The 24,685-nt window shown below is 35.7% G+C and overlaps 1 protein-coding gene across 3 annotated transcripts in view; it reads left to right on the forward strand.

Annotated features, from left to right (window-relative positions):
- TNPO1 (transportin 1) overlaps positions 1-15,756 on the forward strand; it is a 98,301-nt gene extending 82,545 nt beyond the window's left edge. For all 3 annotated transcript variants that reach the window (XM_054489913.2, XM_054489914.2, XM_054489915.2), the window contains exons 21-25: positions 1,418-1,493; positions 2,385-2,484; positions 5,128-5,202; positions 6,729-6,871; positions 10,094-15,756. In XM_054489913.2, coding sequence (XP_054345888.1) covers positions 1,418-1,493; positions 2,385-2,484; positions 5,128-5,202; positions 6,729-6,836 — 359 coding nt within the window. In that variant the 3' untranslated portion in view covers positions 6,837-6,871; positions 10,094-15,756. The remainder of the gene's footprint in view (positions 1-1,417; positions 1,494-2,384; positions 2,485-5,127; positions 5,203-6,728; positions 6,872-10,093) is intronic.
- The last annotated feature ends 8,929 nt before the right edge of the window (positions 15,757-24,685 follow it).

The raw sequence follows: 24,685 nt of genomic DNA on the forward strand, positions 1-24,685 counted from the left end.
TTTTAGCAGCTTTTAATTACCTTTATCTCAGTATTTCATAAAGCCAATTCCTTAGTCTGCCATTAATTTGCTTTTTTCCGATTAGTATATCCTGCACTGAACTTTTTCAATGGACCATCATCTGCTTTATCGCATGTTTCATTGGATTGTTCATACTTGCCTGTTTAATGAGAATGTTGCATAGTTTGTGTCTTTTGAACATAGGTTTTCTTTCTCTTGCTTCATATGAATCTGCTGGATTTTAGTATTATCTGTGTAGTTTGCTTCAAGTAATCCTTAAACATTTTTCTTTATCCCCCACCCTTTTTTTATGAAAGGTTAACCTGTAAGTTTTTGAGAGAACACCATTAAAGCACTTCATGGTTTGTTTTCTGTTTGTATTTTTTCCTGTTGTGTATGAATGTATTTACATGTACGTACCTTTGAATTGCAGAATGCAGTTCCGAGTTGCACTTGTTTTAGCTCTTTGTAAGTTTAAAGACTTCCTCAATTTCTATGGTGAATATATGTTTGCCCACTTCAAAATTGTAAAAAAAAAATAGTATGTAATTAGTAAAATGTAGTATCTATTTTGTGCTGTACCTTTAATAGCAGAAACAGAATATTTATTTTTTCCTATGGTCCACATATCATATGTCATTGCAGTGGACTGTAAATTTCCTTTATTAGAATTTTATTTCAAACATGTCTTAAAGTTAGTGGACTGTTACCTGAGTTATCAGAGGTTTGACAACATGAGATTTGACATTGTAGCATAGCAATATTCTAATCCATTCGTTCAGTGAGTACCATGAGACCTAAAATCTGACAGTTGATTTTGATGTAAGGTAACAAATTTCCACTGGTTGGTTTGGCAAATGTTAATCAAAGAAAAAATTTTTAAAACTACCAAAAATTTGGTTTAAATTCCCTAGATAATTTCCAAGGAATGGAAATCACTTTTACCTGTATTAGTTTGAGATACTTGAGAAATATAATCACATTTACTGATATTTCCTCACGAAAAAAACTATGGATTTTATTATTAAATTCTGAAATTTTGGCTGGCTTTTGAATGAAGGTTCTCTAAATTTGTCCATTTAACTGCTCATCTTATTAACAGAATGATACCTTGACACTCGATTGAGCGAGAAAAGCAATTCATCATGGTTTTTGGTGTTCTCTCAATCTTTAGATTTTTTTAATTCCTTTTGTTTTTCTTTTTCCAAGAGTATGCCATATATGTTGCTGCCCCTTATTTTAGGGGGTGGTAATAAACAGCACTGGTGAAATCTTATGTTTATTATCATACACAAATTCTGTTGGTTTCTGTTTCTGAGTTATTTGTTGTTTTTTCTTTATTTTTTCTCCTTCCCCCTCATTTGCTCATGTCTTGGTTGGCGTTTGGTGGTGTATAACCGTGATTGCGTTACCTTAGCAATAACAATTGGTCGTCTTGGTTACGTTTGTCCTCAAGAGGTGGCCCCCATGCTACAGCAGTTTATAAGACCCTGGTGTGTATTATTCAATCTTTTTTTTTAATTCATTTTTCTTCACTCTTTCTTTCTCTATCTCACTTTTAGATATATTTTCAGTTGGTTACAAAAATCACAATCCTTTATCATTGCCAACCATGTGACTAATCTTGTCCTATCAGGTTTGTGAGGTTTTTCAATAGCATCGTCATGTATATTTATTTTATGTTGTGGCTAACGACTAATTGATGCATGGGATAAGATTGTCACATGCTTGCTGTGTTAAAAAGCTTGATTATACATAAAAAGCATTTAAATATCCACCAGAAAAATAAAGATGCATGCAAATTCTATAAATTTAGGTTTTTGCATTACGTTTCTTTTTTAGAATTAATTTGGAAACTTGGATTGCATTAAGAAATACATGTTTAAATTTGTTATGTATAAAAATATTATTTGCTTGTTAATGTAGAAGTTAAACATCTACACCATAAGCTATATAGTAATAGTTTATATTGTGGCACTATATCCTATGTTTTGCTTCTTTCAATTGATAATCTTTCAATTCAAATCATTTTAGTAGTGTTTAATGGAATACAAGTCATGAGTACAATTTTAAAAGTTAATTTGGTAATTTGTTCTTCTTGGCTCAGGCTCATTAATAGTTTAAATGGGAGATTCAAATTAGTTATCTGCTTTATAAATGCAATTTATTAAGAAAATGTGGATTTCACTGTTTCTACTGTATTGAGATAAGATGGGCCCAACAAACAGGAAGTATGAGTAAACGAAACTAAAGCTTTCCGAAAAACTCTTTTAATATAATCATTATCTATACTGTGGTGCTTATTCCATTAAATACTGTCCATTAATATTGTAATTGAATCTGCTTGTTACTTAAATGCTAAACTCAATTCTGTAATTCAATAGGTGCACCTCTCTGAGAAACATAAGAGACAATGAGGAAAAGGATTCAGCATTCCGTGGAATTTGTACCATGATCAGTGTAAATCCCAGTGGCGTAATCCAAGTAAGATGTTCACAAAGATTTGTTTTTAATGTCTAATTAATAAAATTTTAAAGGAAGAAACATTCTAATACTTTAATTATAAAAAGTTATTTTCAAAGATATCAAAATACAGTTAAACCTTTAAAATGTATATTTCTTAATATCTTGAAATTGTAATGCCTTTTTTTTTCCCTAAAGTTTTTTTGTCATGAAATGAGATAGTAACAGCAGATTGGGACAACAAGGTTATATTCTTGTCTTGAATCAGGCCATGGCTTCTTTCATCCAAATTTCAGACCTCATTTATTTACTTTGTCCCTGCCTCCCATCCCTGGTTATCAGTTTGTGGATATCTACACTTAATAGAGTGACCAAATAGTAGGAATACTATCTCTCTGTTCTAAATAAAATACTTTGAATCAGATTTAGAAATAATGAATAAAACAAAATACAAATCAACCATTGAAATTGCTCTAATTTTGAGAGCTTATGATTTATTCATCTTTACTATGTTTTCCAAGTTCAAGTTATGTGTAGACATTTTAATTATTCGAAAGTAGTATTGAACATGAGTCCAGTTGAGCATCTGGATCCAACTGCCAATTTTCTAAACACAACAAAACAAAAACATGTTGAATTACACCATGTATATTCAGTGAACAAAATGCTAACTGTGGGACTCTAGGTTAAATACCTGGATTCTTCAGCAGACACGTTTAAGGAAAAGAAAGCGTGGAAGAAATCCTGTAGACAAGAGACCCAAGATACATCAAATCAATTAAAAAATGTAGTTGAGGCCAAGGCGGGCAGATCACGAGGTCAGGAGTTCGAGACCAGCCAGGTCAACATGGTGAAACCCCGTCTCTACTTCACATAAAAAATTAGCCAGGCGTGGTGGCAGGTGCCTGTAATCCCAGCTACTCAGGAGGCTGAGGCAGGAGAATTGCTTGAACCTGGGAGGCGGAGGTTGCAATGAGCTGAGATCACGCTATTGCTCTCCAGTCTGGGGGACAAGAGCGAGACTTCGTCTGGAAAAAAAAAATGTAGTTGAGGGAAGGAAGCGAAGAACTAAATTTTGGTTTCCAGGAATGCACACAAGAGTTATAAAACTGCCCCAAAAAAATGCTTTTATAGCAATAACTTTCTCACAATTCTTAATTTTCAAGAAAATTGAAACTTTCCACTCCAAGAGGGGTGTTTTGAACATTTTTAAATTGTGACCCTTTGATGTTTCCTAGCTTGTATTGTGGTTTTTCTTCACTCGGTTTTAGAAACGTTAATTCTGTTTTATAAAATTCAAATCGATATAGGTGATAGACGTTGAAAACCTACAAGTTAGAATTAGAAAATAACTTCTGACTGATTTCACACTCATAAAATATTCATAACTTACTGTTAGAACAAGCCAGTGCCATCTTGAGAGGTTTCTAGTTAAAAAATAAGCTTTTGACATTTTCTGGTTTTTTTTTTTTTTTAATACTTAAGAACTTTGTGTGATCTCAAATGTGTGTTAGAGGTATCTGATATGACATGTACCATCTTTTTCAAAAGTATCTTCCGACCAGGATTTTATTGTTTCTTTCTTTTTGAATTAATGTTTTAAGATGATAAAAGTAGCACATGTATGATCATAAAATTGTTACCAACTTAAGAGTTGGTAGAAATTTCTGTTTTATAACTTTGATTCACATACCTTATTTTGGATATGGTTAAAATAAAATGTCATAGGTTTATTTACATTTAAATTTTTTGATCACAAATTCTAGGTATCTGTGCATTTAAATTTTTAACATCAGATTTGGTATTTGGAAGCCATAATTTGAATAAATTATAAATTATGTTAAGCAAATCTTATTTGCTTAAATAAACATACACACACTGTAGTATTACCAAATTTTTTGAAATTAGTGAAGTTCTCTGAATTTAATAGTAAAATTTATAGTTGACATGTCAAAATCAGCAATATGTTGAATGCTGTTTGTTGAACTGTTAATGTTTCAGTATGATAGGCAAGATTGAGAATATTTTAATGAAATGCTTAAAGCATATTATCATCTTGTTCTTGTAGTCAGAATAGCCTGATTATCTTTTAAGTAATTGTCCAAAAGTTGGGTTTTTTGTTCTTGTTTGGATTGGGTATTTGTAATTACATAATTAGTTTTTCTTCAATTTTTTGGTTGTTTCAACTAAGTTATATCTGAAAATGGACCTTGAAATTACTAATTTCTCTATTTCAAATCAAGGTCATTTAATATATATTTAGCTAGCTTTAATTTCTTTCTAGGCCAGTCAGAACTGTAAGATCATTGGTTTTATGTTTTTCTTTAATCCGGTAAATGAAAGAGTATTTTTATGGGTGTCGATTTGGTGCTTTCAGTTCATTTCTGATGCTGAACATTTACTGCACAGGGGGTTATTTTGTTGTGTGGTGCAGGACATTAAAGTCTGGTATAAACTGAATGAGTTGAGGTTCCTTGACTGTGGGCTAATAGGGACAGCCATTAAGGTAATCTCTTCTACTTCCTTATGATCATAGTTAATTTTTAAATGTTTCCTTTTTTAAGCTAGATTCTATTGTGACTTAAACTCTGAGGTTTACATATATCTTTTGCTGAGTTTGACCAATATAATATCAACCTAAGATGTGTTTCTTGATTGTTACAGGATTTTATATTTTTTTGTGATGCCGTTGCATCATGGATTAACCCAAAAGATGATCTCAGAGACATGTTCTGTAAGGTAACTAATAAGTCTTTATAATGCATCATCTTGGGACTGTTAATATCTTATTGGAAAACTTTAAATTATGTTTACATTTTTTGTGAAACTTAGGCTCTTCAAGTCAGTATTGACAGTTTATATATATAACCTTTATTCTTGGTAACAAAGTTGGCTTGATCTTTTCTTAAAATGCAGCAGTGACTCTTATCTGTAGAGGATGCACTTTGAAAGTATTTTCCCAAGTGTACCACTAGTTTAGGTGGTCCCATTATTCCATTTAAGGAAAATAGTATATGTTTTTCAAGATGGAAATGGAGACTTTGAGTATAATCTGAAAAAGAGTAAATCTAAATGGCTGCCACAGGAGTAAGCCCATGTCATTATTTGCTTTGTTAATACCCCCTTTTGATTAACTCATCAGTGCTCAACCACAGTAAAAAATAAAATGCAGTTACACATTTGAATCACCCAAGATTAAAGTTAGTGAACTATAGTTTGCCATGAACTCAAAGCTTGTATATTTCCAGTTTGAAAAAATACAACATAAAAATTGTATTGCTTGGATGACTTCTCTACTGCTTTGTTTTTTCATTAGTATGGTATCAGAGATTGCTTAGAGTATATCTGTTACTGGAACACTTGCCAAATTCTAAACTTCTCAAAGCAGAGTTTAAGCATATGCTATGAGGTACTTTTAGGCAAGGCCAGTGTATTAGTCCATATTCACGCTGCTGATAAAGATATGCCCAAGGGCCGGGCTCAGTGGCTCATACTTGTAATCCCAGCACTTTGGGAGGCCGAGGCGGGTGGATCACCTGAGGTCAGGAGTTCAAGACCAGCCTGGCCAACATGGTGAAACGCCATCTCTACTAAAAATACAAAAAATTAGCTGGGGGTGGTGGCAGACGGCTGTAATCCCAGCTACTCAGGAGGCTGAGGCAGGAGAATCACTTGAACCCAGGAAGTGGAGGTTGCAGTGAGCCAAGATCGTGCCATTGCACTCCAGCATGGGCAATAAGAGTGAAACTCTGTCCCCCCCAAACACACAAAAAGATATGCCCAAGACTGGGTAATTTACAAAAGAAAGAGGTTTAATTCGACTCACAGTTCCATGTGGTTGGGGAGGCCTCACTGTCATGGTGGAAGGTGAAAGACAAGTCTTAAATTGCAGCAGGCAAGAAAGAAAATGAGAATCAAGTGAAATGGGTTTCCCCTTATCAAGCCATCAGATCTCATGAGACTTACTCACTACCACCAGAAGAGTATAGGAAAAACTACCCCAATGATTCAATTATCTCCCACTGGGTCCCTCCCACAACACGTGGGAATTATGGGAGTACAATTCAAGATGAGATTTGGGTGGGGACACAGAGCCAGACCATATTAGCAGGGAATGGTGTAGAATCCTACGAAGTTTGAGAATTGCTACTTTAAAATGGATAAAATTTATAAATAATAAAATCAGTTGTGTTGGATTTCAGAAGCTATGCTGATCTGAATTTTTCTCTTGTTATTGATAAATTAATGGTTTTTCACTCTTACAGATCCTTCATGGATTTAAAAATCAAGTTGGTGATGAAAATTGGAGGCGTTTCTCTGACCAGTTTCCTCTTCCCTTAAAAGAGCGTCTTGCAGCTTTTTATGGTGTTTAATCTAATACACTTAAGCTGCAGTCCCAAAATTAGGGGTAAGTTATAAGAAGTTTGGAAATTTTCAGGATGAAGAAAATTTTGTTAGGGCTATCATTTCAAACTACTAAATAAAATAAAAAGCTATTCGTTTTCTATAGAGGTTGAATAAAATGTAGCCTCATATCATTCTATCTTGGGCTTTAAATTTAAAATTACTTAGGTGAGCCAGGTGTGGTGGCTCATGCCTGTAATGCCAGCACTTGGGGAGGCCAAGGTGGGCAGGTCATTTGAGGTCAGGAGTTTGAGACCAGCCTGGCCAACATGGTCAAAACCCATCTCTACTAAAAATACAAAAATTAGCCACGTGTGGTGGCACGTGCTTTTGTAGTCCCTGCTACTCAGGAGGCTGAGGTGGGAATATTGTTTGAACCTGGGAGATGGGGATTGCAGTGAGCCAAGATCTTGCCACTGCACTCCAGCCTAGGGGACAGAGCAAGACTCCATCTCAAATAAATACAAAATAAAATTACTTAAGTGAAGGCTAAAGAAATTTTCTTAATAGAACCAACAAGCCAAGAAAAACGAATAGCTCCAGGTTGAATCGTAGGTATAAAGAAATCCATGTTGGTACACTGGTTGGATTTCTCGACATTGCTTCAACTATTCCTTTTTTTCTTTCTTTCTTCCTGCAAGAAGACATTGGCATTCGTAGTTATGGAGTAAAATTGATTTCATTTTGGAGCATGAATTTATAGTCTCTGCTATAACAAGGACTTTTCATTTCATGTGCTTTGAAAGAAAACTCAATTGGGTTTTCCCGCTGTTTTTGTTTTTCACTGTATGTTTCACTGGGTACCTACCATGTGCCCATCACTCTTTTTTTTTTTTTTTGGAGACAGAGACTCTTCTCGCCCAGGCTGGAGTGCAGTGGCGCAATCTCGGTTCACTGCAATCTCCGCCTCCTGGGTTCAAGCAATTCTCCTGCCCCAGCCTCCCAAGTAGCTGGGATTACAGGTGCATGCCACCATGCCTGGCTAATTTTTGTATTTTTAGTAGAGATGGGGTTTCACCATGTTGGCCAGGCTGGTCTCGAACTCCTGACCTCATGATGCACCCACCTCGGCCTCCCAAAGTGCTGGGATTTACAGGTGTGAGCCACTGAGCCCGGTGCCTAGCACTATACTTTAAAATAAGTAATGAAAGATTCTGTTTTAATTTGGGATGGACTATATTCATTTGGACTCTTGCTCCTTGAGCTTTTCTGTACTTAAATGGGACTAGCAGTTCTCATCTCTGAGCTTCGGTTTTGTCATTGAGTTATGTTGAGGATTAAATACTATACTGTATGTGATGCCAGAACTTAGTATGTTGCCTGGCACACTAAGTTGACTCAGTAAAGGTTAGGAACTGGGCCAGTACAATAAATATCAGGGTTTCGACATGCATCTTTAGATTTTCAACATGAATTAAGACATATTTGACTGGAAGCCAGAAGATGTGCTGAATGAGCATGTACAGAAGATGTACACCAAGTTGAATTACACTTTAGATTGAATTGGAGGGTTTTTTTTTTTTGGCTTGCTTGCTTGTTTACTCCAAGCTAAAATTTAAATCTGGAAAGATTTCACCATCCAAGCTGTCTAACCTAGAAGGTAGTAGAAATGGACTCGAAGCTTCCAGAATGTGTCAGAGCCCTTTGTATGTGTTGTCCTCCTTCAGTCTTGAATCCTCAAGAGCTGTTTTCCAAAATGGCTTTGGCATTTTGGAAAAGTGCTGGATTCACCTTATGTTAGATTATGAGAATGCAAAAGATGAGAATGACTTGTAGCTTCAAAGGTTCAATGAGCTACTAACAAGTCTTGAGCACTTTCAGATTTATTACCTCTGTGGTCTCATCACCAATTATGAATTAACTGTTCTAAGACAGTATGAAATAGTTCTCGGTTTTGTAATTAGAGCTAAAAGTAGATCAGTATCTTTTATTCCTGCCTTTTTATACTCCTCTTCCCTTTCTTCAGAGGCAGGAGAAAAGGGGTTGCTTGTATTTCTACACAGATGGATTAACTGCCCTCTGTGAATTCACATGAACGTTCGTAAATGACCAAAATTTGGCATGATTGGGTAGTAGAGTTCTGTTTGTAAAAGGACCACTATCAGGTAACAGTTTAAATCTCCCAATAATCTTACCTTATTTCTTAATATCCTTTTTATCATTAAAACTGTTTAGCATAGAAAAAAGTTGTTACCAGGAAAACGAAGTGACTGGAAGATAGTGGAAATGACCAAGTGAAATAGGATCAGAATGAGAACTAATTAGGAACATCAAGAAGGCAAGTGTAGGCAGGGTGTGATGGCCCACATCTATAATCCTAGCATTTTGGGAGGCTGAGGTGGGAGCATTGTGAGCCCAGGAGTTTGAGACCTGCCTGGGCAACATGATGAGACCTCCATCTCTATGAAAAAAATTAAGAAGAAAAAAGTTAGCTGGGCATGGTGGTATGCACCTATGGTCCCAGCTACTCAGGAGGCTGGGGCAGGAGGATTGCTTGAGCCCAGGAGGTTGGGGCTTCAGTGAGCCATATTCACACCACTGCATTCCAGCCTGGGTGACAGAGCAAGGTGCTATCTCCAAAATAAATAAATAAATGTTAAATTTGCCTTTTTCTCTCTGTTTTTATGTAGAATTTGTTTTCTGATAATTACTGAATGTAGTGACCCTGCTGTGGTAATGAACACTTCTAGTGCCTTCTAGGCTAAAATACCAGACAACCCCAAATAACAAGTGCTCCTTTGTGTTTTGATAGGTTGGATTTTTGTTTGCTTAATATTGGGAATACTGGGGGGAAAAAAGATGGGGTTTTCATTCTAAGGATTGTCCTAAAGAAAGTGCTACTTTATTTTTAAGAAAGTAAGGCCACTTGTTATGTAAGAAATAACCAGTTCCCGCTGGGTCCCATTTTGCAAAAGGGGATAAAGAATTAGACTGATAGCATCATACGAGGCATATTTCACTATACAAAGTTGTGCACCTGTCTATACAACTCTCCTACCCAGCTTGGCCTCACTTTTCATACCTGATGCAGCAAACAATTCAGTGCCATAGGAGAAGGAAGCAGCATGGTTGTAAGTGACTAACACAATATTAGGCAATTTGTCCAAATTTCTCCTTTTCCTTATAGGTAAAGATAGCATTCTTATTTGATTAATTTTGTGTTCCGCTGGCTTTGAAAGACAAACGATTGTTAAAGATAAAATTGTTTTTGTTCTTTTTCTTATAGGTCCTTCAGTCTTGGAGACTATGAGGGAGCCTCTGCACCCAGGGAAAATGTTACCCTTTACAGGGGGGAAGGGTAAACCAGTAGGGAATACAGTACAATCCCAACCCTACTGGGAGGGGCGGGAGGGAGGTGTTGCCGTCACTGTATTAAGTCGATGTTGGGAAATGTTTTAACATCTGGAGTCTTTGTGGGTGGAAATATGTCTCCAGTTACAACTCCGCAGTGGATGTGAAGAAGCAAAAAAAAAAAAAAAAAATCTATTCAGTCTACTCACAAAACAGTACATTGTGGAATATTATGGGGAATTGTACCAAAACAAGAACCATATAAATGATGCCTAGGGACAAGAAAGAGGAACAATTCTATAGCGCACAATAAAGGAAACCTAAGAATGGGAGTTACAAATAGTAAAGAAGCTTTTTTTTTTTTTTAATTTAAAGTTTTTTTTATATAAGTTTTCCCACATGATGGGGCCTTGTTTTGCATGTTGATGAAGAACTACACAAACAAAACTAATATAGTTAAAGTCAGCTTGCCTTCCCATAGTAGAAGCAGGTTCTTGGAAGTTACAATTTAAGGTACCCCAAAAAAGTTGGAAATAAAACAAAACAAACATAAACAATGAAGCACCCTGTGAAATGCCAAATGAGTCACTCCTTTTACCTTTTTTGGGGTGGGCAGGGAGGGGAGGAATAAATGGGGTTGGGCATATCAAACTAAAGATGACATCTTAATTTTGCATTGAACATTAATGTAGCGGATATAATTTGATGGTTCATTAGATTTAATTTCTAGGCCAAGATGTTACTTTTTAAAGTGCAGTTTAAGGTTCAGGCATGCATTATGGCTCATAGTGGTTGAAAGTAATTTAAATTAGTGGGAAAGTAGCATGCTTGCATCACATAGAGTGAGATTGGTATTCATTTACCTATGTTGCGCCAGTTTGTGTTGCGGTTTACCAATTCAATATAGCCCTGCATTTAAAGTTCCTTTTTAAGATTTGTGGATTTTATTTTTATTAAGAATATAGATATATAAAGTACTGTAGTTTACAGGTAGGCCTTGAAATATCTTTTTTAGGATCTGTTAGGAATAAGATTGATATTGTATTGTGTGTAACCTGCACAATGTGGAAAGCTGATATACCTGTGCAAAATCTTTGCCTCTGTGCTGTCAGTGTGATGTGCTTTCTGCATGGTTATATACTACTAGTGATTTTATCAAAACTTCTAAAATTTAAATTACATGGTAAAAGATCTGTAAAAGGCTGCATAAATGTTAGTTGGCACATAAAGACAATTGTAGAAGTTGAAAAATGATTGCTATATTTCAATGTTTATTCCCACTCAACATACTGCCTTCTAAGCTTCCCTTTTTTTGTTCAAAGCATGATCTTAAAGATATGTTTAAGTTAATGGATGTAATGCAGGGTTCCTACACTGTATTTTGGCGCATGTTGGTGGCCCTCTGTGCCCTAGATATATGCACACAGGGTGCAAGTTAAAAGCTACAGAGTGAAAGTTGGTTTGGATCCTCTTCATTTCATTTGTTTAGCTTTTCTGTTATTTTTCTCTACTTACATGTATTCCTGTGAATAAATCCTTGTTAAGTTAACCCTTTACTTTTCCTTCCATGTGTATTTTCTTATATACTGTGAATGTGAAAACCTAACTGGTACACTTGATCTTGTGTTCATATGAAAGTGCAAGTCTTTATTAATTTGGATTGCCTGAACAGTGTATCCCATGATGATGAAGGAAAATGGAGAGATTTTTCTTTTTAACTCTGCTGGTCAGAGATGAAGCCACGCCTTTCCATTTTTCAATGCTGCATATTTAATCTGCAACAAAAATGTTAAGCCATAACAGCCTTTTTATATTTTAGTTTGTCACGTTTGCATTGCAGAATAAATACTGAATAACCATTTTTATAAGCAGTTGCTCCTCTGCATGGTTCTATTCTCTAAAAGTGTTGAATGATACAGCCATTGCACTGAAGTTTGAGCTGTGTGCGTGTGAATTTATACTGTTTCAAAAATTTCAAATGCATGGTAGCATGTAGAAAGGTTTTTGTTACTGTGTGTGTGTGTGTTTTGTTTTGTTTTGTTTTGTTCTGTTTTTTAACATGTTCTTTCACCTTTCCTCTACTTTGGCTTTGCAAATTTCAGTCTGTAGAGCCTGAAATTAAATTATTTTATAGTGCCTGATATTTTTAAAATTATAAGTTGGATTCAAAGGGTATACAGCATTTTGTTTTCTAGTACCATTGCTTCACTGGGAGCTCAAAATTTGCCTCCCTGTTAGTCTTTTAATAACTGAGTAGAGTAGCTGTTTTATTCTTAGATTATAGTGATACTCTGTAGTGCTTCAAATACTTAGAATTCTAATATGAGAGATTAATATTCTGGAATAGATAGTATTTTAAATGGACATGACCAAATTCAATTTAAACACATAACAATCTTCAGTAAAGTTATTTGAACCTGTGGTTGACAATTCTGTATTGACTAAAGGCAATATTGTCACCTGTCTCGTTAAAAATTAGTTTCCAGTTAGGCAGATGAATAACACTATTAAAAATGCACCCAGTTTTGTAATCACTTGACTTTTTTTGTATTTAAATGAAATTTAATTTGAAAATAGAAAATAAAATTAGGTAAATATGACTGGCAATCTGAATTTGAGTTGGGATTTTTTGTGTACTTTTCACCCTTGAGGTTATTGTTTCTTCCTAATTTATATTTCAGATACATAGTGTAGAACAGGAATTTGCAGAAGCCATTTAAGTTATCTTTTGAGGTAAGCTCTGATTTAGCATTTATTCTGATAAAACCTAATACATCATGGGATATATATAAAGCAACTTAATTCTTGTGGTGTAGTCTTAATAGTTTTGAATGTTGACTGAATGTCTATGAAATTGTGAGTTTGTCTTTGTTACATTCCAGTGTTTCTGCCTCTTGGCATGCTTAAAGCACGGCTTACTTCATCTGCTCCTTACACACTAAAATGCTGTTAGTGTGCTCAACTACAGAAATAGCCGCTGCTAAGTGATGTAGATTTTCTACTTGAATATTTTTATGTTGTAGGAACCTCAGGAGGTCAGTGTTTACTGTTTTATATATGCCTTCTTTTTCCTGTTTGAGCTTCTCTCTTTGAAGGATTCTAACAGAACAAAGCTGCTGATCAACCTAAGTTGGAAACAGAAAGTGTAATTAATATAACTTAAATGCATGTTTGGCAGTTCCGTGTTACAGTCCATTAGCGAGTGAACTTAGTGCCACAGGTATTCATTTATTCAGGAAAGAATTTTGCTTTTTGTATTGTCTAATCTCTTCAATGACTTCATACTGTGTAAAAAAAAAAAAATCACTTTTTTATATTTTTTGGTTGGTTATTTCCCAAATAATCAACATGTAAATAATCTTTTAAGAGCCAGTTCTGATGCTTTACATTATTGCTACTTGATTTTGTTACGCAAGTTAGATTTCAGAAGAATAGATTTTAAAACACTTAACCAAGCCATTACATCTTAAAAACAAAACAAGTAGCATACATTTTGTAATTAACATTGATAAACACTGTGATTTTTTTGGTTAAGACTTTTTCATTGATCTGAATTGCTTAAATTGCATATATTGTAAAATAGGATCAGATGTATATTTTAAACTAATTTCAATGGAGTTTCCTCTTGAAATGCTGTGTCTACTCAGTTATAAAATATTCAGATACAAGTTTTATCTCAGGTGAATACTCTTGTATTGTTTTTGCTTTGGTGACATGCTTATAAAGGGTCATCTTAGTTACATTCTTTGTTTTTTAGTGTATTTCATTGAGAATCTTTCCATTTAGTCTGATTTTTTTCCTAATATTCTAGCAGGCTGGGGTGGTATAAAGCCCTCCTGACAAGCCTTTTGCGTACAGGTTTACCTGAAAATGAGCTACATACGGTCGTCATTTTCTTCAAACTCTCAAAATAGGAAAGTGGAAATTTTTCTCCCCTATATATAATTATTCTGCCTAGCAGAAATGCCAGAAATAAATTAATTACATCTTAAACTCTTAGTCTAAATTTAAGTCCTTTGCCATGAGGGAAAAGTGGTTTTTTGCTTCATATTATTCATATTGAATGTATTAACATAATGGTGCAAAAGCATTCTTCCCAGGGGAAGAGTGTATCATGCATAACTGCAATTTAAGTCCTTCCTTTGATAATACTTTAAAACACACACAGCTTTGCTTACTGAATTATTTTTGCAAATAATACAAGGTGGGGAAACTAACTGTTGCTACTAGTGTTGTTAATGAAGTATAGGCCTTGGAACATTTAAGAAAACTGGTCTTAAGATAGTTAAGGGCCTGGGATAATCTAAGTGAAAAGTCAGATCAGTAATGAGCTGTGTTAACAATATTATCTGGTAATAATACCATGCAATATAGCATTGTATACCAACTTAGTGCATTTTATACTGTATTAAATATGGAGATACTTCTAATGCCTCTCTAAAATTAGATTTTACATAAAAGTTAGTTTTATTCACCTTTAGGCTTTCCAAGTGAGTTGTGACTAATTTTTTCAATCTTACATAGATCTTTCACCCATTAGCATTACTTACGTAGATAATTCTTTATGCCTAGTTATTATACATATTAATTTTTAAGGTATACATTTAAATTACACAATTGTTCATTGTGATTTGTATCCCAGAATGTATTGTGTTTTTTAAAAGATGCATAATAGCTGAATGTATGCATGACTTTGAAAGAAGTTAAAATGGTGATTTTTTTTCACATCTTGTACATTTTAAAACCAGGCCAAATCTATTTGCCAAGCAATGTATCACTAATAAGAAAAGCAGTTTTTCCTTTTATTGCAGTTTTTGTTTATCTACCATAGAATTTCCTTATACTGTGGCTTGGTATTATTCAAGGTTAGCTATTTCGCTGGTATTACATCTTTTTAAAAGCCTGTTATAACATGGTTAGCCTATAAGGCAGTGTTGGTCCCCTTCTAATATCGGCCTCATAAAGGGGTTCCACTGTACTTTCCGCATATTACTTTGTTGTTGTTTTCCTTTATGGATATATAAGCACATTGAGCTTGGGTGATTTTTATGGAGACAATAATTAGACAATACTGTATAATTAGTTTTACTTAATAGATTATCATCTTGTGAGAAGAGATGTTTAAACGTGGTAAATCACTTCATATTACAAAACAGTTTTACACTTAATATGTTAACATTGGGTGCAATAATTTAGTAGCATTAGCTTTAGTTATAAATAACTGGATCTTTCTGCTGACAACTTAGGTTGTATGAGTTATGCTTAAAAGCTTTAAATCTTGTTTCCTGTACCTGCCACACTATGTTAGAATGTGTCCTTCAAACATATCCTCCTGCAACTTCTCAAACTGTACTAAATTGATATTTCTTGAAGTCTAACTCTGTGCTAACAGATCTCCATTTTAAATAGAACACGGTTTTAATTTTTGATAAGCTGCTGAATTTTAAAGAGAGTTTTTTGGGGCCACCAAATATTTTGGATCATGCAGAGAATATATATTGTACTGTAGTAATTTTGTATTTACATTTGTATGATGTGACATAATAGATGTGAATGTTAATCACTGCTTGACTATGTTAATAAAGTTGTTTAACTATAGATGTTGCACTCTGATTTTTAATGAAAGGAAATGAGTTTTCTTTTTCCCTCTTACCCCATTTTGGGTCTAGATAAGCCTTATGTTTTTTGGGATTTTTTTCCTTGTTTTTAGTATGAGGTTTTGTTTTGTTTGTTTTTTCCTTAGCTTACACATTAGTACACTTTTGTTGTGGAACATCATTTATTTCTTAAAACAAGTGTTTTCTTATTTGTATAGTATAGTAAAAACCTATTTTTCCGCATTTTAACTTAACTCCTTGATGTGTTTTAAACAGTTGATTATAGGTTCTGCTGTTTGAGGATGGGGAGATACTATTCTGTAAAAGGAATTAAAGGTGAAATTGTGAATATAAAACGTTGATGTAAGGAGAGATTGCATGAGTGTGTATGAATGTATGTCCTATTAAGGCTTCCTGTTTATCCTTCAAACAGTTAAGATTTGTAATTTGGGGAATTAACATTTATAAAATAATTTTTTCTTCAGGTTGTAATCCATTAATATAGTTGCATGTTACTAATTAAATGTATTAACACATTTCAGGGAGTATGTGTGCATAACTGTCATATGTTTTTGTTTGTTTTTTGTCTTTTGTTTTTGAGACGGAGTCTTGCTCTGTTGCCCAGGCTGGAGTGCAGTGGCACAGTCTTGTCTCACTGAAACCTCTGCCTCCCGGGTTCAAACGATTCTCCTGCCTCAGCTTCCCAAGTATTTGGGATTAAGGCATGTGCTGTCACGCCCGGCTAACTTTTATATTTTCAGTAAAGATGGGGGTTCACCATGTTGGCCAGGCTAGTCTCGAACTCCTGGCCTCAGGTGATCCACCTGTCTCGGCCTCTCAAAGTGTTGGGATTACAGCTGTGAGCCACCGTGCCCGGCCTTGTCATACAGTATTTTATTTGAGATTTAGAACAGGAAAGAGCCTAAGATTAGATCAGTACAATTCCAAAACTTTTAAGAGAAGTGAGGCTTGGGTTTCTTTTTCTTTGTTACCTGGCCAAGAAAATATTTGAGATACTTCTGTTGTGTTAACAAGAAAATAAAATTGGAACTTGGATATCATGTTCTAAAACACAGCCTCAAGAGTTTAATATTCCAGAATTTTAGGACTTAGGTTGTGGGGAAAAGATAATTAAAGTTATCCTAATTCTTATTCAAGATTAGAAACCGAAAGTCTTCCTAAGTCGTCAATATTTTAGTGATACTAGAGCCCTACCCATTTTATGCAAATGATCTTTTTCTTCTCAGTTCAGGTGATTAAACCATCGTAATGATAAATGAGTAAGGCTGGCTTAACAATTCTTGGACTGGTGGGCATTCTTGTAATGAGTTCATAATCAGTATGACTCCACAATTTCACGTGATTCTTTAAGAATGATTCTTTAAGATTCTTTAAGAATGATTGGAAAAGTGGCAATAGGAACTACACAGTTAACTTTGAATTTTCTTTGTGTTCTATACAGTGGAATATGGAATTGCCAAAGCTCTGTCATTTTTAAAATTCTTAATTTCTGAGTTGTGTTAATTTGATGTAAAAGTTTAAGAACCTCCTGAAACATCTTCAGTATTCAGATAGACACAAATAATTTACACATCACAATTTTTAAATTCTTTTTTTAATTGAGAGGACTCTCGCTGTGTCTCCCAGTCTTCAGTGGCACGATATCTGCTCCCTGCAACTTCCGCCTCCTAGGTTCAAGCAATTCTCCCATCTCAGCTTCCCAAGTAGCTGGAATTACAGGCACACGCCACCACGCCTGGCTAAAATTTTTTTTTTTTTTTTTTTTTTTAGTAGAGACAGAGTTTGGCCATGTTGGCCAGGCTGGACTCGAACTCCTGACCTCAAGTGAACACCTTGAGTGATACGCCCACTTTTGCCTCCCAAATTGCTGGGATTACAGGTGTGAGCCACCGCCCCTGGCCACGATTTGTAAATTTAACACAATTTCTAAACCATTGGCAAGAACAATACAGAGAAGAGTTAGATACTGAGACCCTTTAGGTTTTTGTGCCGGTCAATTCACTTATATGCATGTTATGGCAGTCTTACTCTGATTATTTAAATCTTAAGTATTCTTTTCAAGCTTTGTGTTACTTCTTGAAGAACTTGAAACAATTTTGAGAAAGACAAGTGAACAGTTAAATGAATTGTAATACAACTACCTAGTGATAACTGCTGTTAATATTCCTGTGCACATATATAAATATATGGTGAATTTGTGTTTTTAGTTATATCCAGAATTGTTCGTTAATATACATGGACATACCTACATATTCTGTAAGCAATTTATGCAACTATCTTACTGTTGTTGGACATTCAGAAGTTATTTTTAATTTTTCACTCTTAGAAATAAAGTTGTAGTGAGAGTCGCAATGCTTAAATGTTTGCAAACATCTGTAGCGATTTCTTAGTGAAACTAGCAGGTCAAAGGTAGTTGGTCTAGTCAAATTACCTTTCAGTTAAATTGTACTAATTTTCATATCCAGCACCAACTTCAGTGGATTCTGTCATGTGTGCTGTAAGTTGTGATTTAATAGCATGATTTTCTAACTTTAGGAAATTTTATATACAGAATCTAGGTTTTTGTTAACATATTTAACAGTTATTTGAGTCTTATATTGCAGGCAGTGTTCCATGATCTCATGGAGCTTAACATTCTCTTTTAGGAAGACAGATAGTAGTGTGTTAATGGTGGCAAGTGCCCATAAGGAAAGAAGGAGATGGAAGATGATGATAGAGTAGGGGAGGTTGCTTTTTCAAATGGAGTAAGCAGGTGGGTCTGAGAGGGTGTCATTATATGAGCAAAAAGCTGAAGAAATGATAGATGTCTGAGGAAGAATACTTCAGGTAAAGGGAACAATAAGGACAGATGTCCCAAGAACTGTAGTGCATTTGTGTAAAACAAATGAGAGGTTTCTAATTTGAGCACCCAGATTAAGGGAGAGGAGTAGATTAGATCTGAGAGAGAACTGGAAGGCCAGATGGTATAGGTGTTATATCTGAATGAAGTAAAGGGTTATTGTAGGGTTTTGGGTTAGAAAAGTGATGTAGTTGAGAATAGACTATATAGCACAAGGGTCGAAGCAAGTAGACCCTTTAGGGGATGCTATTATGAACAGGGAAGAGTTATCAATGGCTTGAATCAGGGTGGTAGTGGGGAAGGTGAAAAGTGGCTGGATATCTGGATATGTTTTAAGGAATCAACATTTGTCAGCATACTGGAGTTGGGTTGTGGAGAGAAGAATCACAGGTGGCTCTTAAGACTTTTGGTCTGACTTGAGCAGCTGGAAGGGTGCAGTTTACCTTAACCAGAGTAGGGAAGATCTGGCATTTGGTTTGAGACATCCATGAGAAGTAGAGTAGGCAGTTGGAGTTCAGGGAGATAACCTGGCTGAAGATGGAAAGCAGGAAGTTGGTGTATAAATACTGTTTCAAATCATTGAACAAGAACATCATCTGAGGACTGGAACAATTAAAGATGGTAGGGACTAACCGTGTAGCACTCAACATCAAAGTCTGAGAGCTGACTAAAGATCAAAGGAGCGTAGTATTGTGATGTATATTGCCGCAGTGAGAATTACATTTATAGCATGAAGGTCATTATTTTGGCAGATTTCTGTATGGCTATGGGAGACGTAGAATGAGAGCCATCTCCTTCCTCTCTTCTAGGATTCTACAAAGCTTGGGCTTCTGTTCTCCTCAAGGCCAAGTTCAGTGGCTTTGTTTCTTTAAAACTGAGTTGTTCAAAAAATTTGGAAGCTTATGAAGAGTGAATAAACAGGCCAAAGTGGCCAGATTACAACCCTGAATATTACCAGCTTCTAGTGTCTACATTCAAAATAAAACACCATCCCCAAAAAAAGATGAGCAACAAGTTTTTGTAATTAGATGAGATTTTCGAGTTCATATGAAAAAGTAAGATAAGGCAGAAAAATTGTTAAAACAATAATGAGTGTGGGACAATGCCAGTTTGACATTCTTTTAAATTATGGCTTCAGGAATTAAAACTGATGGATGAATAGGCAGCTTAGAAGAACTAAGTTTAGAAACATCTAAATACACTAGTATATTTGGAAACTCTTCTATGGCACTTCAAAGTATAATTTTTAAAAGGCCAGGTGTGGTGGCTCATGCCTATAATCTCAGCACCTTGGGAGGCCAAGGCAGGTGGATCTTGAGCTCAGGAGTTTGAGACTAGCCTGAGCAACATGGTGAAACCCAATCTCTACAAAAAATACAAAAATTACCTGGGCGTTGTGGCACTTTGGTTGGACAAGTTGGGAGGATTGCTTAAGCCCAGGAGTTCAAGACCAGCCTGGGCAACTTAGGGAGATGCCCATCTCTACAAAAAATAAAATTAGCCGAGCATAGTATCACACACCTGTGGTCCTAGCTACTTCTGGGAGGCTGTTTCGGGAGGATCACTTGAGCCTAGGAGTTGAAGATTGCACTGAGCTATGATCATGCCACTGCACTCCAGACTGGACAGCAGAGTGATACCCTGTCTCAAAAAACAACAACAAAAAAAGTCTACATGACAGTAAAGCTTGGGAAAAACTTGACAGACTCCTTTCACAGAAAATGGTAATGTTCTAATCTATAAAGCACTACAAGTCAGGATGGCCCAATAGAAAAGTAGGCAATGGATATGTATAGTTCACTAGTTTGAGTTTAAGTTTTAAAGATAGTCACTCCAATCAACTGAAATTTAATAGGTCACACACACATTAAAGGTGAAAGAGGCTTGAGGACATACTCTTATCTAGGGAATATAGAAACAGATATTCATACATCGCTAGTGGGAGTAACTTAGTACAACGTGAAGGGAACTTATAAATTACTAATATATTTAAAATACATATATATGTCTGTGTGTATAGTTTGACCTATAAATCATCCCCTAAGTAACCTGCATGATAGCCCGTAAACAAATGGAAAGGTGCTAAATATCTTCACATTCACTGAACTGGCAAAAATTGAAAACTCAGTCTCTATCAATTGTTAGGATGAATGGTGGAGGAATAGGAACTTACAGTGATGATTTAGTCCAACTGCTTTGGAAACCAATTTGCCATTACCCAGTAAAGTTGAACACTTGCGTAGGCTAAAACCTATGCCTACCCCTAGACCTATGTTCTACCCCCAAGGTGTATGTACAGTGTATATATGCCTTAGAATAACTTGACATATGTGCCAGGAAACAGTGTATATCAGCATTGTAATAGCAAAAAAACAAAAAGGAATAACCCAAATGCCCGAAAGAATGGGCAAATTTTTAAAATAGAGCTTGGCCAAAAAAGCCAGTCTCAATTCTGTACCTAAAGAGAAGCCATTTATATCGAAGTTTAAAAAAAAAATACATAGTGATGCATGTATACATGTATAATACAACATTAAGATGGTTACATCTTTGAAGCAGAGCTGAGAATACAATCATGAACATCTGTGTACCTGGGTGGTGGGCACATGGTTATTCTTTAAATGGTACATAAATACTCATTTCACACATAACTTCATTGCACCAGAGGAGATCTATTTGCTTACCATACAATGGCAGCATATCTATTATTTTTTTTTTAGCAAGTTTGCCTTTTATAATAGAACTAGGACTGGGAAAAAAGGCAGTTTTTTTGTTTGTTTTTTGTGTGTGTTTTTGTTTGTTTGTTTTTTGAGATGGAGTTTTGCTCTTGTCCCCCAGGCTGGAGTGCAGTGGCACCATCTTGGCTCACTGCAACCTCCGCCGCCTCGGTTCAAGCGGTTCTCCTGCCTCAGCCTCCTGAGTAGCTGGAATTACAGGTGCCCGCCACCATGCCCAGCTAATTTTTTTTTTTTAATAGTAGAGACAGGGTTTCACCACGTTGGCCAGGCTAGTCTCGAACTCCTGACCTCAGGTGACTGACCCCCATCTCGGTCTCCCAAAGTGCTGGGATTACAGGCATGAGGCAGCATGCCCACCCTAAAAAGGCAAATTTATAACAACACTTATTATATGATGTGTTAACTTAAGATCATTTCTAATCCAGTATTCTTGGGAACTAAAGAGTATAAGAGGTTTTGTTGTTAAACTCAAGTATTCAATATTTTCTACAAGGACAGATAATATATTAGGTTGATGCAAAAGTAATTGACGTTCTTACCATTGAAATTTTGTCATCTTTACTGACAAAATTCCTTAAGTACTTTCACTTTTTCACTTTGAAGGCACATATTCCCAATTAGAAAAGTATATTTGAGATGCTCTCTTCTTAACACTTCCTTACAGTTTAAAAGTTAGCACTTGTTCGAAGGCCCACTCTTTATATGTGAAAAGAAAGGAATTGAAGGTTACTAAGTCTTTCCCATGTATGCTAGGATTTTACAAGCATTTCTGTTTTTGTTAAACCTCATCCTTTATTTGTCCTTTGTAGGCATGCACATTTTCCTTCAGATTCTTAGAATGAGTTTTTTCTTGAGATTCTCTTAGGACTCTAAGCTTAAGCTATACCCAGTGATGTATAAATCAAAATATTTCCATTAGAGGGAGCCATTTACCTAGATTAACCCTGGAATGTTATTATCGGAACAGTATTTTGTAGGAATGTAAGGCATATACATATAATAAGCATATTTCCACCCCTTAAGGTCAGTTATTTCAACGTGCATTTTTACATGAAAATAATCTTGAAAACATTTTTTAGAGCAGTTTTACAATTTCAATGCCATTCTCACCTTGGAATGCAGGAAACCTTCAAGATATTTCCTTAAGTCCAAGTACAGTATTTATGATATAGACAGGACATTTCAAACGTTAATGTACATGTGGGTCTCCTGAGAATCTTGTTAAAATGCATCTCTTGATTCATTAAGTCTGTATTGGTCCTGAGATTGTGCATTTCTCACAGGCTCCCAGGTGATGCCTCATTGTTTATGGACCTTACTCACTCACTTTGAGTTAGCAAGGACCCAGAGAGTTCTTGGGAAATTGAAGTTCCCTTTTAATAACAATAACAAAATAGCATGTACACTTCACAAGATGTCAGAGGCTTTTTGTATTTTGTTTGCTCAAGTATCTCCAGTGCCCTGAAAAATTCCTGAAACAAAGTAAATGCTCAGTAAATATTTGTTGAATGAATGAGGACATGTCTAAGTGTTTTATGTATATTAACTCATTTAATCTTGACAGCCTCTGAGGTAAGTTCTATTATTCCTGGCTCACAGAAGCAAATAAGTCATATGTAATGAAACCAGGATTTGAACCCAAATAATTGATCAGTGTGACTCAAGAGCCCATGCTTTAACAAAAATACTCTACTGTCACTGCCACCCATTTTTAGGTAAGTCGTTACCAACACAGAGCTCAAGTATCAGACTGATACAGGTGATTATTGTCCAAAGGCCTGATATATCTGTTTATGGTTGCTTGTTCCTGTCTGATTGTGAGGTTTGCTATGCCACAACATAGAGTCCTGATGATGGTAGTCAAGACTGCACACTGTTGGTGTGGGGAGCATTTCCCCACTCTGATTGGGCTCACACATTAGGGGTGGGAAAGAAACAAGAGAGACATTCAGTTAAGACTCACTCAGGGTTAATGAAGGAACAAGGGGCCCAGTAGTCCTTAACCCATTATCTAATTTGGTTAAGTCTTCTAGTTTCATCAGCCAAAGGAATGAATTGTCATAATCCCAAATTAAAGATGATTGATAAAGACAGGAGCTCCTCAAGTGTTTGTTGGCAACCAGCCAAATGGAGTTATTTAATATCTATTTTTCAGGCTTTCTGCTGCACCAGAGGTCAGTACTAAGCTATCTTCTGTGGCTTTCTGATAGGAATTGCCATTCCAGTTAATCATCATATTATCAGAAGAAAGTTTTATTTGGTGGTGTTACTTTTTCTAATCTTCCAAAGCCACCAATTTAATCTTACTTGCAAATCTGGCAAAAAAAAAATAGATGACTATTTCAAATTTTTCTATCTACCAGAAGTTTGCACATAAATGGTGAGATGTGTAGTATTAATAAATACATTTACTGTTCAATTAATCCATTTTCTATCTACAGCAAATTTGTTTTGTGGCTGAAAGTTAAATTCCTGTAGTTTTGTATTTAATATTGAATAATAATGTCCCAATTTAAAAAAATTTGTTTGTTGATTTTGCAATTTGGAAGGAGAAGTGCCAAGCAAAAGGGGGAAAAGAACCTTATAAAACCATCAGATCTCGTGACAACTATCACAAGAACAGCATAAGGATAACCACCCCCATGATTAAATTCCCTCGCACTGGGTCCCTCCCACAACACATGAGGATTGTGGAAACTACAGTTCAAGATGAGATTTCAGTGGGGACACAGCCTAACCATATTACCAGTTGTAGTAAATTCTATTTTTGCTTGCCTAATTTTTTTTTCTAATTCTGCTTTCTTTCTTGAAAGATCTTTTCACTGGGCAGATAATTCTGGGTTGACATTTATTTTCTCTTAGCACATTGAAGATATCATTCCATTGTCTTGAGCCTTAAATTGTTGTTGTTGACAAGTAAGTCCTCAGTCTAATTACCTTTTTTTATTTTTTTATTTTTTTATTTTTTGAGACTGAGTTTCACTCTTGTTGCCCAGGCTGGAGTGCAATGGCACGATCTTGGCTCACCGCAACCTCCGCCTCCCAGGTTCAAGCGATTCTCCTGCCTCAGCCTCCTGAGTAGCTGGGATTACAGGCATGTGTCACCACGCCCGGTTAATTTTTTTTGTATTTTTAGTAGAGACAGAGTTTCTCCATGTTGGTCAGGCTGGTCTTGAACTCCTGACCTCAGGTGGTCTGCCCGCCTCGGCCTCCCAAAGTGCTGGGATTACAGGTGTGAGCCACCACGCCCAGAGAATTACCATTTTTTTTCATTTTTTTGATAGGTCATCTGCTTTTCTCTTTGTTTCTCAGATCTTAAAATAGTGTGGAAA

This window comes from Pongo pygmaeus, chromosome 4, assembly GCF_028885625.2.
Source record: "Pongo pygmaeus isolate AG05252 chromosome 4, NHGRI_mPonPyg2-v2.0_pri, whole genome shotgun sequence".
In the NCBI taxonomy this organism is placed as follows: Eukaryota; Metazoa; Chordata; class Mammalia; order Primates; family Hominidae; genus Pongo; species Pongo pygmaeus.